This window comes from Rhipicephalus microplus, chromosome 3 (genome assembly GCF_043290135.1).
Source record: "Rhipicephalus microplus isolate Deutch F79 chromosome 3, USDA_Rmic, whole genome shotgun sequence".
Classification (NCBI taxonomy): Eukaryota; Metazoa; Arthropoda; class Arachnida; order Ixodida; family Ixodidae; genus Rhipicephalus; species Rhipicephalus microplus.
Window position 1 is genome coordinate 132,063,782 of NC_134702.1, and position 18,075 is coordinate 132,081,856.

An 18,075-nucleotide genomic window follows, 5' to 3' on the forward strand; every position below is an offset into this window, starting at 1 on the left:
AGATAGATAGATAGATAGATAGATAGATAGATAGATAGATAGATAGATAGATAGATAGATAGATAGATAGATAGATAGATAGATAGATAGATAGATAGATAGATAGATAGATAGATAGATCGGGGTTGGTAGCGTTTTCATTGGGGTATGGTTTTCTGTTGTCTAATCTTCCAAAGCGAGTCATGTTATCAGACTTGTTGTAATCGAGGAATCTGGACAATGCTTACAATGCACACGAGCTTAAATTGTTCAGTAAACGGGCCTCCAGAAAAATGCAGCCACCGCAGATAAGAATGAAGAATTTTTTGCGAGTAGCTAGTTCGCGTATAACTTTGAATGCGTATGTATTCACGCACATTTTCATATAGAAAAGCGTGCGGCCAGCATTAGTCAAAAACTCCGTACACGTTTTACCTCATAATCATATAACGGTTTCGGTGCGCAGAGCAGCTAAACTAAAAAATAGAATACAGTTTCCAGGTTTTGAGCGATTCTTTCACCTATACAAACATAGATTAATGAGTATTCAAAATCTTTCAAGCAAGGATGACGACACGGAGAATCGTGGTGTCGAAAACAATAAAAACATGCAACTTTTTATAAAGGCGACACATTGACAACGGCAGCTTAGTTTACCATAGATTACTTGTACAGCACATCATGTGTTTTGCGAGCATGCGTCCTGAAACATTAACGGTATTCAAACACTACTGAAATTGGTAGAATCTGAAATGGGTAGAATCTTATTTAAGAGAAATGGAAAGAATTTTTTATGGGTCGCAGTCTCCAAGCTCCGCTGGGCTCGGCTTTCGCCCCGCTGGATTTTATCCAGGAGTACACGTCACACGTGTTGTCCAATTGGGTGAGTTATGCCGTCAGTTTTATGATAGGGTTGAGAGACTAGCCCAGTATGCAACGATAACGCAGGATGTAGGGAAGAACTAGAAGAATAGATTAATGCGTGGGGTTTAATGTCCCAAAGCCACCACGTGGTTATGAGAGACGCCGTAGTGGAGGGCTCCGGAAATTTCAACCACCTGGGGTTCTTTAGGTGCACCCAAATCTGAGCACACGGGCATGCAACATTGCCGCCTCCATCGGAAATGCCGCCGCCACAGCCGGAATTCGACCCCGCGGCTTGCGGGTCAGCAGCCGAGTACCTTAGCCACTAGACCACCGCGGCAAGGCGGAAGAACTAGAAGAATGGTGAAAACAAAATGATGCTATTGGATCTATGATATATATCTCCTGCCCTCCATATAATATTATTTTTCACTAAATAGATAGATATCCCCCTTGATGTGTACGTGCGCCCAGATGCAAGAGGTCCTCCGCGGACAAATGAATTAAAAAAAGAAAAAAAAACATTGATTCACATTTAGAACCACCGGGTCGCTCACCTTGGTGGTTTCGGCTTCTGGTTGATCGGAGAGCAGAACTCCCCAAACCATTGCAGTGCAGAGCAGTCCAAGCCCCACAAGGACAAAAGCGACCAGGAAGATCCAGTAGCGACCAGGCCCCTTCTCAGACTCATCCTCAGAATATTGGCCCTTGAGGAGACGGTGCTCCTCATGGTCTTTGATTACCATTGCCAGCTGAAAAATCATAGCCAATTATAACATAGCAAAGAGCAATGTTAGTGGTGTGACCACTGAGCTTTATCTAATGTTTCGAGAAAGAAAAAAGATTTGTACCTTTCAAAGGTTCAGCAAGCTACGGAACAATTCTTGTAGAACAGTCATCATACAAGCATATCCACAAGAGAGACACTCGTCTTTGTGTCCTTTTCCGTTCCTTCTTGTTTTCACGCTACAAATCTCATGCTTACCAATGACGTACAAATAACCAGGGGTATGCGAGGATTCTATTCCAGCTAGTTATTAGATAAGCACAAGTAAGGCCTCTGATCAGTCTAATCACGCACTCATTGCAGCCGTGGCCGGCTCCACTTAATTATCGCGTGATTCACCACACCGAACCAGCCGACGTCGAACGTTTGCGAGCCTGAGTCTGTGCGAGGTTGGTAACTCAAAATACAGAAGAGCATGAGTCGAAATCAGATTTCTGTTAAGCTCAAGTTTCAGCGATAAACTTGCTTAGATTTCTTATTCAAACTGACGTAAAATAGATAAAAATTTCACCGCACTCAGAAAACCGAAAAGTTTCCGTTTACGCTAGAAAGAGCGCAGTAAATAGTCATTGTGTGCTAAAAGGTCCAAAAGTCTCACGGCACATGAAAAAAAAAGCTGGGAAGCCTGTAGCGAAAAAGCGGATCAATATACTGCATTTGCTTGAATAATTCAAACGTTACCATATAATACGCACCCCTAATTTTTAGCCAGGCTTGCAAAAAAAGAAAGCATGATACAAAGGAACGCAATGATGTCTTTACAAAGCAAGATGGATATAATATGGTTATGATCGTGAAAAGCTTGAACCATATTCACTGGTTCGACGTTCCTAAATGAGCCATTTTTTCCCTGGGTAGGTTACCCTAGTTCGCTATAATGGAAGCATAAATTTTTATAAAAATTTATTACTGCAAATACGGGACATTGTCAATGTAAAATATTAATAACTAATGGAAGGAGTAAAGCACCAAGTAGTGAGTGTTTGACTACAGTAGCAGCTGGTTGATTAATTTTCGCTCACCCAGATAAGCCAAGTAGCCCCATATGCATGAAGCAAAAGTTCGATTTTAAATCGAAGCTGTTAGACCTGACAGTGAAAATTTTCATATGAACAAACATGTTAAAACTATCATAATGATTAACTGCTGATTTCCCAGGGAATCCGCAAATTATCAATGATCCACGAAAAATGAAGATGGCAGCAGACAGGTGGCCAACACCAAGACTGAGCTATTTGGGCTTACCCTTGGGTTATTGAAAAAAAGCTTGCGACATTTCAGTTCGTTTGCTTTTGGACTTCATTTATAAACACGCAAGTAGCTAGAGGCGCCTGCCGCAATATCGAACAAGGGAACATTCCCTTGCGTTTTTTTAGATAAGCGGGAAAGCCGACGCTGCCTTCCTCGCGCTTACTAACCACGCATCGCCTCATCCCCAGCCAGCTCCGGAACCCTAATTGAATCCTGCTATAACCTCTAGAAATATTACATCTCTTCATAAATCTTCTTATGGTCTTTATTCCCCCTCTGTTAAGGCCTCACCAGGGCGGAGAAACACTAGCTTCTCCGCTTCTTCATCAACACTACACTGTGCCCGGCAGTACTAAAGTATGTCAACTCGGCGTTTTGGGCGCGTGCCCGCATTGGGCGGGGGAGTCTTGTGACACCTATCACATGATGTTTGCCTGCACCTCAAATGCACCTGCACCTCAAATGTCCAGCTCGGCTGCGTTGATCTCCAAGCCCAACAGGCATTGGTGGCTAGAGCCCGGAACGCCGCGGCAGCTACACGAATACTGGACTAGGATCCTTCCTAGTGTTTGTGAAGGGCGAGCCCTGCAGACTCATTCCGTTCATACCTCTCATTCTAACTAGAATAATAATTGTTTCCCACCACCCCCGAGAGTATCACAACCACGGCGCACTCGCGACGTGTGGCTTGACGAGCCATCGTTTTTGAAAGCTCCTGTGTTCCGGGCAACAATATTTTTGTTATCGCCATCGGCGCGTGCAATAGAGCTATTAGAGTTTTCTTTATATCAGCATTGAAAATCAAACAGATAGCAGCGGTAGAAACTTAGGTAGAAGAAGATGGCACAGGTCCATCAAACGCATGCCGTCACACACGCGAGGGCTAAATGGCGGTCGCTGCCTGTGGGTGGGGCTTACAGCCGGTGACCTCTAGGGCTCATACTGCAGTAAGATGTTCTTTCACAAATCGTTTTCCAAATATTAACGGGCTCTGTACTTCTATACCTCGCTTAAAACCACAATTTAGTAGATGACCGTGTCATGGTTTGTTTAAGTAGCCGATGGCATCAAACCAATGATAAATGGCACGTTTTGGCTTTACTGGAGATTCTATATGGTGTGTTCAAAAGGTACGTACAACGATATAACTTTTAGGAACGGGAAATACAACGGGGACTGCATGAAGAAACTGAAGCTAAAGCAGCCCTACGCTGACGACAACATGGCCCTAAATTTACGGGAGGTGCAAATTCTCGGTTTCAGCGCGAGTTTCAGTCTACGGATTTCGGACATCCGTGTCATGTTTGTGACTGTCTGTAGATTAACTTAATCCTACCTGCGCTGGGAAGCAACCTGTAAGTCAAACATGCCTGCACTGAGGCGACATCTGATCATAACCCAGCATCAGTTTGCTTGGTTATGTGAAGGAGCTGTCTAGAAGCAACAAAATGAGAGCACGGAAAAGTCGAGCTTCGCTCTTTCAAGCCATGCACGAATCACTGTAAGTTTCACCTTTATTCTTCTGATGTCAACTAGTTATTATGCTATCCCTGTCTGTTCGCTGATCCAAGCGGGCGCTTCCGTTATCTCAATAATATGCCTACCATTTCACATTACATAACACGCTGCGGGAGCTCAACTTCTTTACTTTCTTCGTCAATCTCCTTATTTCAGCCCTGGATTTTACAAGTTGCTATAGCTGGGTTCATACCTTTCGCTTTAAGCACAACGGAACGTTGCCGACGAATGGTTGCACTGCCGTATACGACTCATGATGATGATATATGGTGTTTTTTGGCGCAAGGGCCATTTGATGGCCAAAGAGCGCCAGTTCATGAGACAGGAATGTGGACAATGGTTGTGATTAGCGGCTGTATAGGGGCCATAAAATTCCTCGCAGTAAAGCGGGTAAAAACATACAAGTAATAAAATCATGACCATGCCGTGAAAAGTGTGTGTGGTGTGAATAGGTGACAAAAGTTGGTGATAATGAAAAACAATGGTGGACATGTATGGCATTAGCACAAGTACCTCACACGTTAGTACCCTTGCGTGCAAGGGCCGTGAGGCAAGTGCTTTTCTGTGTAGCCACCGCAGCAAAAACCTCTCTAGGGAGGTCGTGCTACGGTATGCCCGGGTATATGATATGAAAATTATGAATTTCCTTTAAAAACGCTAATAATGATTTGTGACTAAAAAGCGGTTCCCTACCGACGAACATTGCAGGGTGTAAAGGTATATGTTGTCGGTAGGATAGTGGGAAGTGTTGTCTTCTTAGAGTGTCTAAATGTTTACATTGAATTAAAACGTGAAGAACTGTTAATGTCTCACCACATTTATCACACAATGGTGGATCACCACCGGATAAAAGATGTGTGTGTGTCGTGTATGTGTGTCCTATCCTGAGTCTTGTTAGTGTTACCTCTGTTAGACGTGATTTTGATACTGGTGGCCAATGGCCAAGGTGTGGCTTGATAACGTGTAGTTTGTTTTGTGTGTGTGTATCCCACTTGCTCTGCCAGTAGTCCCTGAGTTTTCGTTTGAGAGAAGGCTTAAGATCAAGGGCCGGCATTGATGTCGGTGTAATGGCGGTGCTTTCGTGGGCGGATGCAGCAAGCTGATCCGCCATCACGTTGCCTTGAATCTCACGGTGCCCTGGCACCCAGCACACAACAACATGTCTGTTGAGTGTGTAGAGGGTGCATAAAATGGAGTAAAGTGAAACGAGGACAGGGTTTTTTGTTTTTTAAGACTGTGCAGAGCCGTTACCACACTGAGGGAGTCTGTATAAATTACTGCTTTTTGTATTTGTGATTGTTTGATGTGTTTAGCTGCCACAAGTATCGCGTAAGCTTCCGCTGTGAAGATACTTGTGCGTGGATGTAGAGGGCCAGCATCCGAAAAGGATGGGCCGACAGCAGCGTAGGACACAGAGGAGTTAGTCTTGGAGGCATCTGTAAAAAACTCAGGACGTGTGTATTTGTGTTGAAGTTCCAAGAAGTATGTTCGAATATGGGCAATAGGCGCATGTTTAGTAACTTCTAAAAAAGACACATCGCAATCTATAGTCTGCCACTGCCACGGTGGCGGGTATGCTACAGGAGCCATTAAACTGTGTTCGAGTGACACTCCAGTGTCCTCAGCTAGACCCTTCAGGCGAACTGAGAAGGGCTGCCTCATTGAAGGCCTGTTTTGAAAAAGAATGGAGCTCGACAAGTCATTAATTGTAGAGTATGAGGGGTGCCTCTTGTCTGCTTTCACCTTAAGGAAATATACAAAGGACATGTAGGTTCTTTGCAGATGAAGCGACCACTCATTTGACTCAACGTAAAGGCTTTCTACGGGGCTGGTGCGAAAAGCACCCGTAGAATCGCGGATGCCCGAATGGTGCACGGGATCCAGCATCTTCAAAGCACTTTGAGTCGCTGACTGATAAACAATGGCCCCATAATCTAAGCGGGTGCGAATAAGGCTTCTATACAGGTTCATGAGGCATTTCCTGTCACTACCCCAAGCAGTACGTCACAACACTTTTATAACATTCATGGCTTTTAAACATTTTGTTTTTAAATACTTTATGTGGGGTACGAAGGTCAGCTTGTTGTCCAAGATTAAACCTAAGAATTTATGCTCGGCTTTGACGGACAGACGTTGCCCGTTCAGTTGAATGTCGGGTTCCGAGTGCATGCCTCTCTTTCGAGAGAACAACACACACGTGCTTTTTTGTGGGTTAAGTCGAAATCCGTTTTCATCTGCCCATTTGGAGACCTTATTTAAACCAAGCTGAACCTGCCGCTCACACATTGAAGCCAAGCTGAACGTCGTCAACATATGTACAATAGAACATATTGCGAGGAATGGACAAGTGCAAAAAATTCATTTTGATAATAAAAAGTGTGCAACTAAGCACGCCACCTTGTGGCACGCCTGTTTCCTGGACAAATGTTTGGGAGAGCACACTGCCCAGACGGACACGGAATGTCCGGTTTGACAGGTAACTTTCGATTATATGAAACATTCTTCCGCGCACACCAAGGTGGGACAGGTCTTTTAGAATTCCGTAACGCCATGTAGTATCATAAGCCTTTTCGATATCGAGGAACACAGAGAGAAAATATTGTTTATGGACGAACGCGTCTCTGATCTGTGCCTCGATACGAACAAGGTGGTCTGTGGTGGATCTACTTTCTCGAAACCCGCACTGAAATGGGTCCAGCAAATTATTTGTTTCAAGAAAATGTACTAGTCGGCAGTTTATCATTTTTTCAAAGACTTTGCACAAGCAGCTTGTAAGTGCTATAGGCCTATAACTCGAGGGTAAAGAAGGGTCCTTGCCCTCTTTCAAAATGGGAATAACAATAGCCTCTTTCCAGAAGGTAGGAATAGTGCCAGAAGACCAAATAGCATTGTACAAACAAAGTAAGGTTTTTCGGGTTTCGTTTGGTAGGTTTTTTAACATTTCATACATCACACGGTCAGAACCTGGGGCAGAAGTACTGCAGGAGTTTAGAGATGTTTGGAGCTGAGCTAAACTGAAAGCTTGATTGTATGCTTCGTATCTAGTGGATTTGTGTTCGAGTTTCTGATTTTCTATTCTTGTTCTGTATTTTTGGAAAGTGTCTGTATAGTGGGACGAGCTGGATACCCGTTCAAAGTGTGCACCGAGGAAGTTTGCCTGATCTTCCAAGGTATCACCTTGAGTGTTTACGAGTGGAAGTGTGTGTACTTGTTTTCCTGCTATCCTACCAACCATGTTCCAGACTTTTGCCTCCTGTGTGTATGAATTGATCCCTGACAAAAACTTCTGCCAGCTTTCTCTTCTGGCCTGCCGACGCGTTCTCCTTCCTTGAGACTTTATTTTCTTGAACGTGTCAAGATTTTCCGCTGTTGGCGAGTTGCGCAGCAATCTCCATGCCCTGTTTTGTTCCTTTCGCGCATTACGACAGTCCGTGTTCCACCATGGAACGTGTCGTTTGCCGGGCATTCCAGATGTTTGCGGTATGCACCTGGCTGCTGCGTCAGTTAGAAAAGCTGTGAAATACTGCACAGCTTCATCTATGTTTAACCTACATATGTCTGTCCAACTCAAACGTGTAGTATTATGGAACTGTTCCCAGTCTGCTTTGTTTATCAGCCATTTGGGAACGTGTAGAGGACCTTCATATGTTGTTTGTGAACTCAGCACTACAGGAAAATGGTCACTACCATATAGATTATTTATGGTTTTTCATTTGAGTAGGGGTAGGAGTGAAGGTGATACGATGCTGAGGTCGATAGACGAGTAAGTTTTGTTGGCAACATTATAGTATGTTGGCTCTTTCCTATTCAACAAACAGGCACCGGAAGAGAAGAGAAATTGTTCAATGAGACGACCTCGTGCATCAGAGCGAGAATCGCCCCACAGTCCACTATGTGCATTTAGGTCCCCAAGAAGCAAATAGGGTTCAGGCAGTTCATCTATTAAAGACTGAAATTCACGTCTTTCAAGACGGTGGTGGGGAGGTACATACAAAGAGCAGATGGTGACGAGTTTGTTTAAAAGTACCGCTCGAACAGCCACCGCCTCAAGGGATGTCTGGAGTGGTAAATGTGTACACGCTACTCCTTGGTTAATAATGATGGCTACGCCACCGGATGACGCCACAGCATCATCTCGGTCCTTTCGGTATATGACGTAAGCACGTAAAAAATTTGTAATGGAGGATTTCAGATGTGTTTCCTGTACACACAGCACTTGAGGTGAGTGTTTGTATAAAAGCTCTTGGACGTCGTCGAGGTTTATAAGCAGGCCTCTGACGTTCCAATGTATAATTTGTGTTTCCATATTGGAAGTAAAGTAGTGCTGTGTGTACATTAAGGGAGTGACTTGTTTAAGCTGAAAGGTCGAGCTCAGGTAGCAGGGCTATTATCAGGCCCTGTTATGAGCTTTTTAGTTTTCTTGGCGCGCTCCAGAGAGCCGCGCCGCTCTTTTGGCACCAGGGGTGCCGCCGTATCCATTGCCTCCTCGGAGGCACTGGATGCCCGCTCATGCGAGCTGGTTTTTCGTAGCTTGGGCCTCGCCTGGCGAGGTGGGGCCTTGAGACCCGAGGACCCTGGAGTCCCTGGTCTCTGATCGATAGTAGGCGGAGTAGACTCAACTACTGCCGCCTTGGGGGCAGGCGCCACAGCCAATGGCTCGCTCTGCGCAGGCCGAAGGAGTGGCGAGGGCTGGTGCGACACTGCCCCCTGGCGCGCCGCATCAGCATATGTGGGGCCATAAAATGGCGAGACTCTTTTTCTTGCTTCTTTAAATGTAATGTTTTCTTTTATCTTTAAAGTGATGATCTCTTTTTCTTTTTTCCAGAAAGAACAGGAACGCGAGTACGCGGCATGATTACCACCACAGTTCACGCAGTGTGCAGGTGCTTCGCAGTTGTCGGAGGCTCCACATAGAGCACAAGTTTTCCGGCCACGACAGCTTTGCGAGCCGTGGCCATATCTCTGACATTAGAAGCAACGGCGGGGGTTGGGAATATATGGCCTCACGGATGTCTTTGTGTACCCAGTCTGAATGGTTTCCGGCAAATCGCTCGAAGCAAAGGTCAGTACTAAGTGTTTGGTTGGTATTTCTTTTTGATCTCTTCTTATCTTAATACGCTGTACGTTTGTCACGTTCTGGCTCTTCCATCCTTCCAGAAGTTCAGCTTCGGTCAGCTCAAGCAAATCTGCGTCCGATACGACCCCGCGAGATGAGTTCATGGACCTGTGTGGCGTAATACTGATGGGTGTGTCTCCAAACGTTGTGAGTGTGCTCAGTTTACCGAATTGGTCTTTGTCACGTATCTCCAGAAGTAGATCTCCGCTGGCCATTTTGGTAACCTTGTACCCAGCACCGAGAGTTTCGATTAAGCATCTAGCCACTATGAAGGGGGATACAGTTCTGGCTTGCTTGTTAGTTTTTTCACAGTGTATAACTTGGAAACGAGGAAACAATTGTCTTGGCTGGTTGAAAAAATTGATGTCTTCGGTGCGTACCCGCTTTGAGGAGGCACGATCACTAAGTAAAGGAAATCCTTTCTGCATGCTAATTGTATGTTGTTCAGCAGCGTTGGCGGCCACCCACCACGGAGCCCAACGAGGGGACGCTGCAAGTTTGCGGATGCTAAAAGCTTGCAGACGTCAGCCGTACAACCCTGCTATAACCCAATGCGCATAGGCCAAGGTAGGCTATTTGCACAGGGTTAACCCTTCCCGCCGAGAAAATTGGAAGTAAGCAGAAGAGAGAAGTAGACAGGAAAGCTAAAAAAGTAAGAAAGACGAAGATGTAGGGAGAGAGAGATAGGAAAAGGCGACTGCCGATTTCCCCTGGGTGGGTCAGCCCAGGGGTGCCGTCTACGTGAAGCCGGGGCCAAAGGGGTGTGTTGCCTCTGCCAGGGGGCCTTAAAGGTCCAATCACCCAGCGTCGGCTCAACCCCCAGGATCCCCTTTTCCCCGGACACGGCAAAGCCACGCACGGCTAGGCGTGGGAGGGAGCCGAAACTCCCCCGTTAGCTCGGGTCCGTGGTGTCGCTACACACCAAACGCCTACTTGCGCAGGCGCCCCTGCGGGGGCCGTATACGACTCAGTCCGTCTTTATTTTTCCGTGAGTTGTATTTTTGGGAGTTGGGTTACCTGTTACTGATTCTCCCTCATTTTTTCGAGACTCTAATAAATGGATTCGTTCGCCGTGGTGGAGACGTGGTTATGGGGCTCGGCTCTGGACTTTCCCACGCATCACCATCCGTGCCTTCAACGTATGTGTGTGGGTAAGAGGGGGTTCACTGGGTGCTGGGTGTTAGAGTAGCACTCTTTGGGTCAGGCTTCACGCGCGCGGTACTTTTGTGTCACATTTTCACGTCGCTGTGTCTCCACTTAGTTTTTCTTTTTACATGTGTAGTCTGCTGCCCTCTCTTCTCTTCCGACTGATTCCGATTTACCTGACTGCTGAAATTAAGGCTCTACAGCGGGCTTCTTAGTTGGCATCTGATGTATAGCGCATTCAGGCAAGCGGTCCTTGGAAAAAAGCGTGCGCGATAACCACCGTAACATGCTTCTAGCGTGACACACAGGAATCATCTGCTGGATTTCACTAAGGCGTGGCGCATGCTATGTAAGACAAACCGGTAGATGCTTCAATAAGACGCTCTACGAACACAACAACAAAGTTGCCAAGGTACAGTCAGAGGGGTTCCTCGCAAATTCGCTGCAAAGATTGCGTTCGTCAACCCCTGGTTAATCTCACAAGTATATTTGGAAGGAGCACTGACGAAGCAAGGCTTATTATCAAATCGCCATTCATCGCCAAGTTTGCTGGCGCGTGTATAAGTAAACGCTCAATATCATTATAAGCTAGAGAACTGGCATAATTTAGTGTTTCATGATTACTTTTTTTTGATGCACGAAAGTGCTGGTTTGGCACGTGCCGCGTCACGCACCGGGTTAGGGTATATGTACTGTTGATTCTCGAAATAAACTGCATAAGTAAAATAGCACTGTGTGTTTGGATAAACAACCATTGATATGCGCATTCTATTTTACCAATAGTGTTCTTCTTGCGATGGTGGTTCGATTCGTTCTTTGACCATCCGCATCCTGTCGCTGGACCTTTTGGTCTTACTTCCCAACCCGAAAGTTCAGTAATTCAGAATGAGAAGCCGGAAACCAAGAAGTCACTACATCATACTGGACTTCAAATTATATAGTTATCCAAGAGTAAGAGTGAGTCTTCTGTAGTACAACTAAGAAAGCTCGAAACGTCGCTTTCGCACCTGTCTTATCCATTTAACAGCGAGACGTTGCTTCGAATTGCGAACAACGGCAAAAAAAAAACTGCATACTGTTGCATTTTATTCACTGTTTCCTATTGAAAAACTGCAATAGCCAAAAAAACACGTTTTTTTTTTACACGTGGCATGCTTCATATAGCAAAAGGCATGCTTCAAAAAACCTGAGGAGAAATACTATGGTGTGTAATCGAAAGTAAAAAGCGGCCGAATGCAGCATATTCATTTTTCATTCTAGCAACCCAGCCAATTTTCTACTTCATTAACAAAAGTCAAGAAATCGAATGTCGCACTAGCAAACGAATGATTTGTTTAAGCTTGTGACACGTAGCCAGCTCGAGGTTTTCTTCGCCTCTAAATTCATCATATAAGGTGCCTAACAAACCATTGTTACTGCACATATTTTCAGGCTGCATGAAAGAAGCGAGCTGGCGGTCCGGATTATTGCAAGGCATTCTGCTGCAGAGGTCATATTCATGACTCACTTGCTCCCGCACGTTAACCTCACGAAATAAGGTATAAAGCAAATCATCTCACCATGATTCAACAAACTGCAGCTGAATCTTTTAAGAAAAGAGCCCGTGATCGCATGAGAAAGACCAGGCGCTCCCTTGGCCGGAAACGAAGGAAGCATCTACAACTACGGAGGATGCATTAACAATCACGAGTTAGATGATGATGATGATGATGATGATGATGATGATGATGATGATGATGATGATGATGATGATGATGATGATGATGATGATGATGACCTCGTATCGATGGCGCATACCCGCAAAGGAGGATGGGCCGAAAAGGGGTGCTAAGATGCCTAAAGTAAACGTTTACGATAATAAATCAAGCTGGGATTTCAGTTTCAAATCAAAACACCAAATAAATGAATATGCATAATGAGTAAGCTGTCACAATATCTAAAAGCTGAGTGAGCGGTTATTGTTTTGTTGTCTTTCTTGAGCACGGCGTACACCCAGTGCAAAATATTGGCCGAATAGTGAAAATTTTCTAGTGTATACTGTACTGTGTAATGTTATGTATAAATAAATAATAGTCAATTATTATGCCGCTCTAATATTAGCTAGGATTTTATGCATTGAAAAAACGATATTATTATCAGGCACACCATAGTGAAGGACCCCTTAAATTTTGACCGTCTGGTTAACGTGCACCGACATTGCACAGTACACCGCTCTGTTTAGAATTATTACACAGTTACCCTAGTACTAGTATGGCATTATAGACAGATACCTTTGCGTTGGCGTGATAGTGGGGTTAGGAAAATGGCATTTCCGTGCCGCAAACGTTCGTCGCGAGCAGCACGTTTCAGTTTGGCGGGATGATGTTACAACGTATACAGGAAGAAAGCAGTAGACTTCCTTCACCCCTCCTGTGACGCAGAGGCGTCGCATTGGAAAGGTAACGCCAGTTGGCAACTTCAATAAAAGCTTCGCTTACAGAAGCTGCTCAGCGCAGAGCACACAAGAGTTGCGACACGTTTCTTTCACACCCATACACGCAAACAATGAACTTTATTAAGGCACTGAGGATGCAGCCAGTGCAATCCGACATAGGGCCCCTGGCTTGCTGTTGGCTAAACTCTAGTCGGAGCCGGAAGGCCATACCTCTATGCTCTATTGAAAATATTCCTGTTTGTATTAACTGCCCTCTTACTGGATAGGGAGCATCTATAGCTCTCGGTTTCTGTTTTTTTCGTTTTCTTTTGTGATAGAGTTTGCCGAAAGTCATACCGATGGCAGACGATGCAACATATGCCTTTTTTGTATTTTGTGTGAAGCAGTTAATCTTTTTTTTTATTTTGGTGCACTTCAGCTCAGGCCTTCTTTTGATAAGCAATATATCTGTCTAGGTGACGTCGTATTTGCCTTCATATAGCACATCCTAAAAATAAATGAGCTGTCCTTAAAAAAAAAAACTGTTATATCTGGTGTTCGTTTATATTCTTTCACGCCTAACCTAAAATCATTTTGTGTTAAGATTATGCCAAAATTCTGCCTTTCATCAAAGAATTGGAAAACACAGCACGCTCGACCCTCAGTCAAGCCCAAATATGCAGCTATGCTGCCTCAATTCGTGCGTTCCCTATGCCAAAATCATATGGTAGCTTAGATACGTTTTGACTCACTTTCATTTTTACATATAAGACAGCAGTTTTTTTTTTCGTGGTTATTGACTTAGCCATCCTTATGCAGTTACACGAGTCTTTTGTGCATCCGTACAGTGACTCGCAACGATAAACTAATTTAAGACACACACGAAGATCTTATTTACAAGAACGTCACAATATCGAATCCCTGCTGTGGCGGCTGCATTTTAGATGGAGACGAAAATGCTGAGGCCCGTGTGCTCAGACTCATATGCACGTTGAAGAACCCCAGGTGGTCGAAATATCCGGAGCCCTCTACTACAGCGTTTCTCATTATCATATGGTGATTTTGCGACATTAAACCCCACATATCAATTAAATCATCATCAATTATTCACATTGATGGATATGTGGTGTTTAACGTCCCAAAACTTCCATATGATTATGAGATGATGTGTGGTGTTTTATGGCGCAAGGGCCAATTGATGGCCAAAGAGCGCCATTTCAATGAGTATAGAGATGTGGACAATGATATGTTGCGTGGCTGTATAGGGGCCTTATAATTCCTCGCGATAATGCGGGTAAAAACACAAGTATTAAAGACATGACAGTGGCGTGATATGCATATTAAAAAGGGTGACAAAGGTTTTGATAATAAAAACATGTAAAAATATTTGGCACTAGCACACTTGCCTCATCAGTGCCCTTGTGTCCAAGGGCTGCGAGGCAAGTGCTTTTAAATGTAATCACAGCAGCAGCGACCTCTCTTGAGAGGTCATGCTACGCAATGCCTGGGTATATTACATGGTAAAAATTAACATCTCCTCAAAAAGCTAACAATGATTTAAGGGTGAAAAATGGTTCCCTACCGACAAACATTGCAGGGTGTAAAGGTATATGTTGTCGGTAGGGTAATGGGAAGTGTTGTTTTCTAAGAGTTTCTAACTGTTTACATTGGATTAAAACGTGAAGAACTGTTAAAGCCTCACCACATTTATCACACAATGGTGGATCACCACCGGATAAAAGATGTGTGTGTGTCGTGTATGTGTGCCCTATCCTGAGTCTTGTTAGTGTTACCTCTGTTAGACGTGATTTTGATACTGGTGGCCAATGGCCAAGGTGTGGCTTGATAACGTGTAGTTTGTTTTGTGTGTGTGTATCCCACTTGCTCTGCCAGTAGTCCCTGAGTTTTCATTTGAGAGAAGGCTTAAGATCAAGGGCCGGCATTGATGTCGGTGTAATGGCGGTGCTTTCGTGGGCGGATGCAGCAAGCTGATCCGCCATCACGTTGCCTTGAATCTCACGGTGCCCTGGCACCCAGCACACAACAACATGTCTGTTGAGTGTGTAGAGGGTGCATAAAATGAAGTAAAGTGAAACGAAAACAGGGTTTTTTGTTTTTTAAGACTGTGCAGAGCCGTTACCACACTGAGGGAGTCTGTATAAATTACTGCTTTTTGTATTTGTAATTGTTTGATGTGTTTAGCTGCCACCAGTATCGCGTAAGCTTCCGCTGTGAAGATACTTGTGCGTGGATGTAGAGGGCCAGCATCCGAAAAGGATGGGCCAACAGCAGCGTAGGACACAGGGGAGTTAGTCTTGGAGGCATCTGTGAAGAACTCAGGACATGTGTATTTGTGTTGAAGTTCCAGAAAGTATGTTCGGATATGGGCAATAGGTGCATGTTTTGTAACCTCTAGGAAAGACACATCGCAGTCTATAGTCTGCCACTGCCACGGTGGCGGGTATGCTACAGGAGCCATTAAACTGTGTTCAAGTGACACTGCAGTTTCTTCAGCTAGACACTTCAGGCGAACTGAGAAGGGCTGCCTCATCGAAGGCCTGTTTTGAAACAGAGTTGAGCTCGACAAATCATTAATTGTAGAGTATGAGGGGTGCTTCTTGTCTGCTTTCACCTTAAGGAAATAAACAAAGGACATGTAAGTTCTCTGCAGATGAAGCGACCACTCATTTGACTCAACGTAAAGGCTTTCTACGGGGCTGGTGCGAAAAGCACCCGTAGAAAGGCGGATGCCCAAATGGTGCACGGGGTCCAGCATCTTCAAGGCACTTTGAGTGGCAGACTGATAGACAACGGCCCCATAATCTAAGCGGGTACGAATAAGGCTGCTATAGAGGTTCATGACGCATTGCCTATCACTACACCACGTAGTACGTGACAACACTTTTATAACATTCATGGCTTTTAAACATTTTGTTTTTAAATACTTGAAGTGCGGTACGAAGGTCAACTTGTTGTCCAAGATTAAGCCTAAGAATTTATGCTCGGCTTTGACGGACAGACGTTGCCCGTTCAGCCGAATGTCAGGTTCCGAGTGCATGCCTCTCTTTCGAGAGAACAAGATACACGTGCTTTTTTGTGGGTTAAGTCGAAATCCGTTTTCATCTGCCCATTTGGAGACCTTATTTAAACCCATCTGAACCTGCCGCTCACACATGGCCAAGTTGCATGACTTGAAGCCAAGCTGAACGTCGTCGACATATGTACAATAGAACATCATGCGGGGAATGGACAAGTGCAAAGAATTCATTTTGATGATAAAAAGTGTGCAACTAAGCACACCACCTTGTGGCACGCCTGTTTCCTGGACAAATGTTTGGGAGAGCACACTGCCTAGACGGACACGGAATGTCCGGTTTGACAGGTAACTTTCGATTATGTGGAACATTCTTCCGCGCACGCCAAGGTGGGACAGGTCTCTTAGAATTCCGAAACGCCATGTAGTATCATAAGCCTTTTCGATATCGAGGAACACAGAGAGAAAATATTGTTTATGAACAAAGGCGTCTCTGATCTGTGCCTCGATACGAACAAGGTGGTCTGTGGTGGATCTGCTTTCTCGAAACCCGCACTGAAATGGGTCGAGCAAATGGTTTGTTTCAAGGATATGTACAAGTCGACAGTTTATCATTTTTTCGAAGACTTTGCACAAGCAGCTTGTAAGTGCAATAGGTCTATAGCTTGAAGCTAAAGAAAAGTCCTTGCCCTCTTTCAAAATGGGAATAATAATAGCCTCTTTCCAGGAGGTAGGGATAGTGCCGGAAAACCAGATAGCATTGTATAAACAAAGTAAGGTTTTTCGTGTTTCGGCTGGTAGGTGTTTTAACATTTCATACACCACACGGTCAGAACCTGGGGCAGAAGTGCTGCAGGAGTTTAGAGATGTTCGGAGCTCAGCTAGACTGAAATCTTGGTTATATGCCTCGTATCTAGTGCATTTGTGTTCGAGTTTCTGCTTTTCTATTCTTGTTCTGTATTTTTGGAAAGTGTCAGTATAGTGGGATGAGCTGGATACCCGTTCAAAGTGTGAACCGAGGAAGTTTGCCTGATCTTCCAAGGTATCACCCTGAGTGTTTACGAGTGGAAGTGTGTGTACTTGTTTTCCTGCTATCCTACCAACCATGTTCCAGACTTTAGCCTCCTGTGTGTATGAATTGATCCCTGACAAAAACTTCTGCCAGCTTTCTCTTCTGGCCTGCCGACGGGTTCTCCTGCCTTGAGACTTTACTTTCTTAAAGCTCTCAAGGTTTTCCGCTGTCGGCGAGTTGCGCAGCAACCTCCATGCCCTGTTCTGTTCCTTTCGCGCATTACGACACTCTGTGTTCCACCATGGGACGTGTCGCTTGCCGGGCTGTCCAGATGTTTGTGGGATGCATTTGGCTGCTGCGTTAATAAGGAGAGCTGTTAAGTACTGCACAGCTTCATCTATGCTTAGTCCACATATGTCAGTCCAACATAACTGAGCATTGTTATGAAACTGTTCCCAGTCGGCTTTGTGTATAAGCCATTTGGGAACATGTGGAGGATATTCATATGTTATTGGTGTGTTCAAAACTAAAGGGAAATGGTCACTTCCGTATGGATTATTTATGACTTTCCACTGAAGTAATGGTACAAGTGAAGGAGATGCGATACTGAGGTCTATGGAGGAGTAAGTATTGTTTGCAAGGTTATAATATGTTGCCTGTTTTCTATTCAACAGACAAGCACCTGATGAAAAGAGGAACTGTTCGATGAGACGACCTCGTGCATCACATCGACAGTCACCCCATAAACCGCTGTGCGCATTCAGGTCCCCTAGAACCAGATAAGGTTCTGGTAACTCGGCTATTAAAGAGTGAAAATCATGTTTTTCCAGGCGGTGTTGTGGCGGTATGTATAGAGAGCAGATGGTGACGAGCTTATTCAATAGAACTGCTCGAACAGCCACTGCCTCTAGGGATGTTAGTAGTGGTAGATGGCTACATGCTACTCCTCGATTAA

At 44.7% G+C, this 18,075-nt stretch overlaps 1 protein-coding gene across 1 annotated transcript in view; it reads right to left on the bottom strand.

Moving 5' to 3' along the window:
- LOC142802962 (uncharacterized) overlaps nucleotides 1-1,589 on the bottom strand; it is a 43,653-nt gene extending 42,064 nt beyond the window's left edge. The window contains exon 1 of the mRNA XM_075888045.1: nucleotides 1,401-1,589. Coding sequence (XP_075744160.1) covers nucleotides 1,401-1,589 — 189 coding nt within the window. The remainder of the gene's footprint in view (nucleotides 1-1,400) is intronic.
- Nucleotides 1,590-18,075: the final 16,486 nt, after the last annotated feature.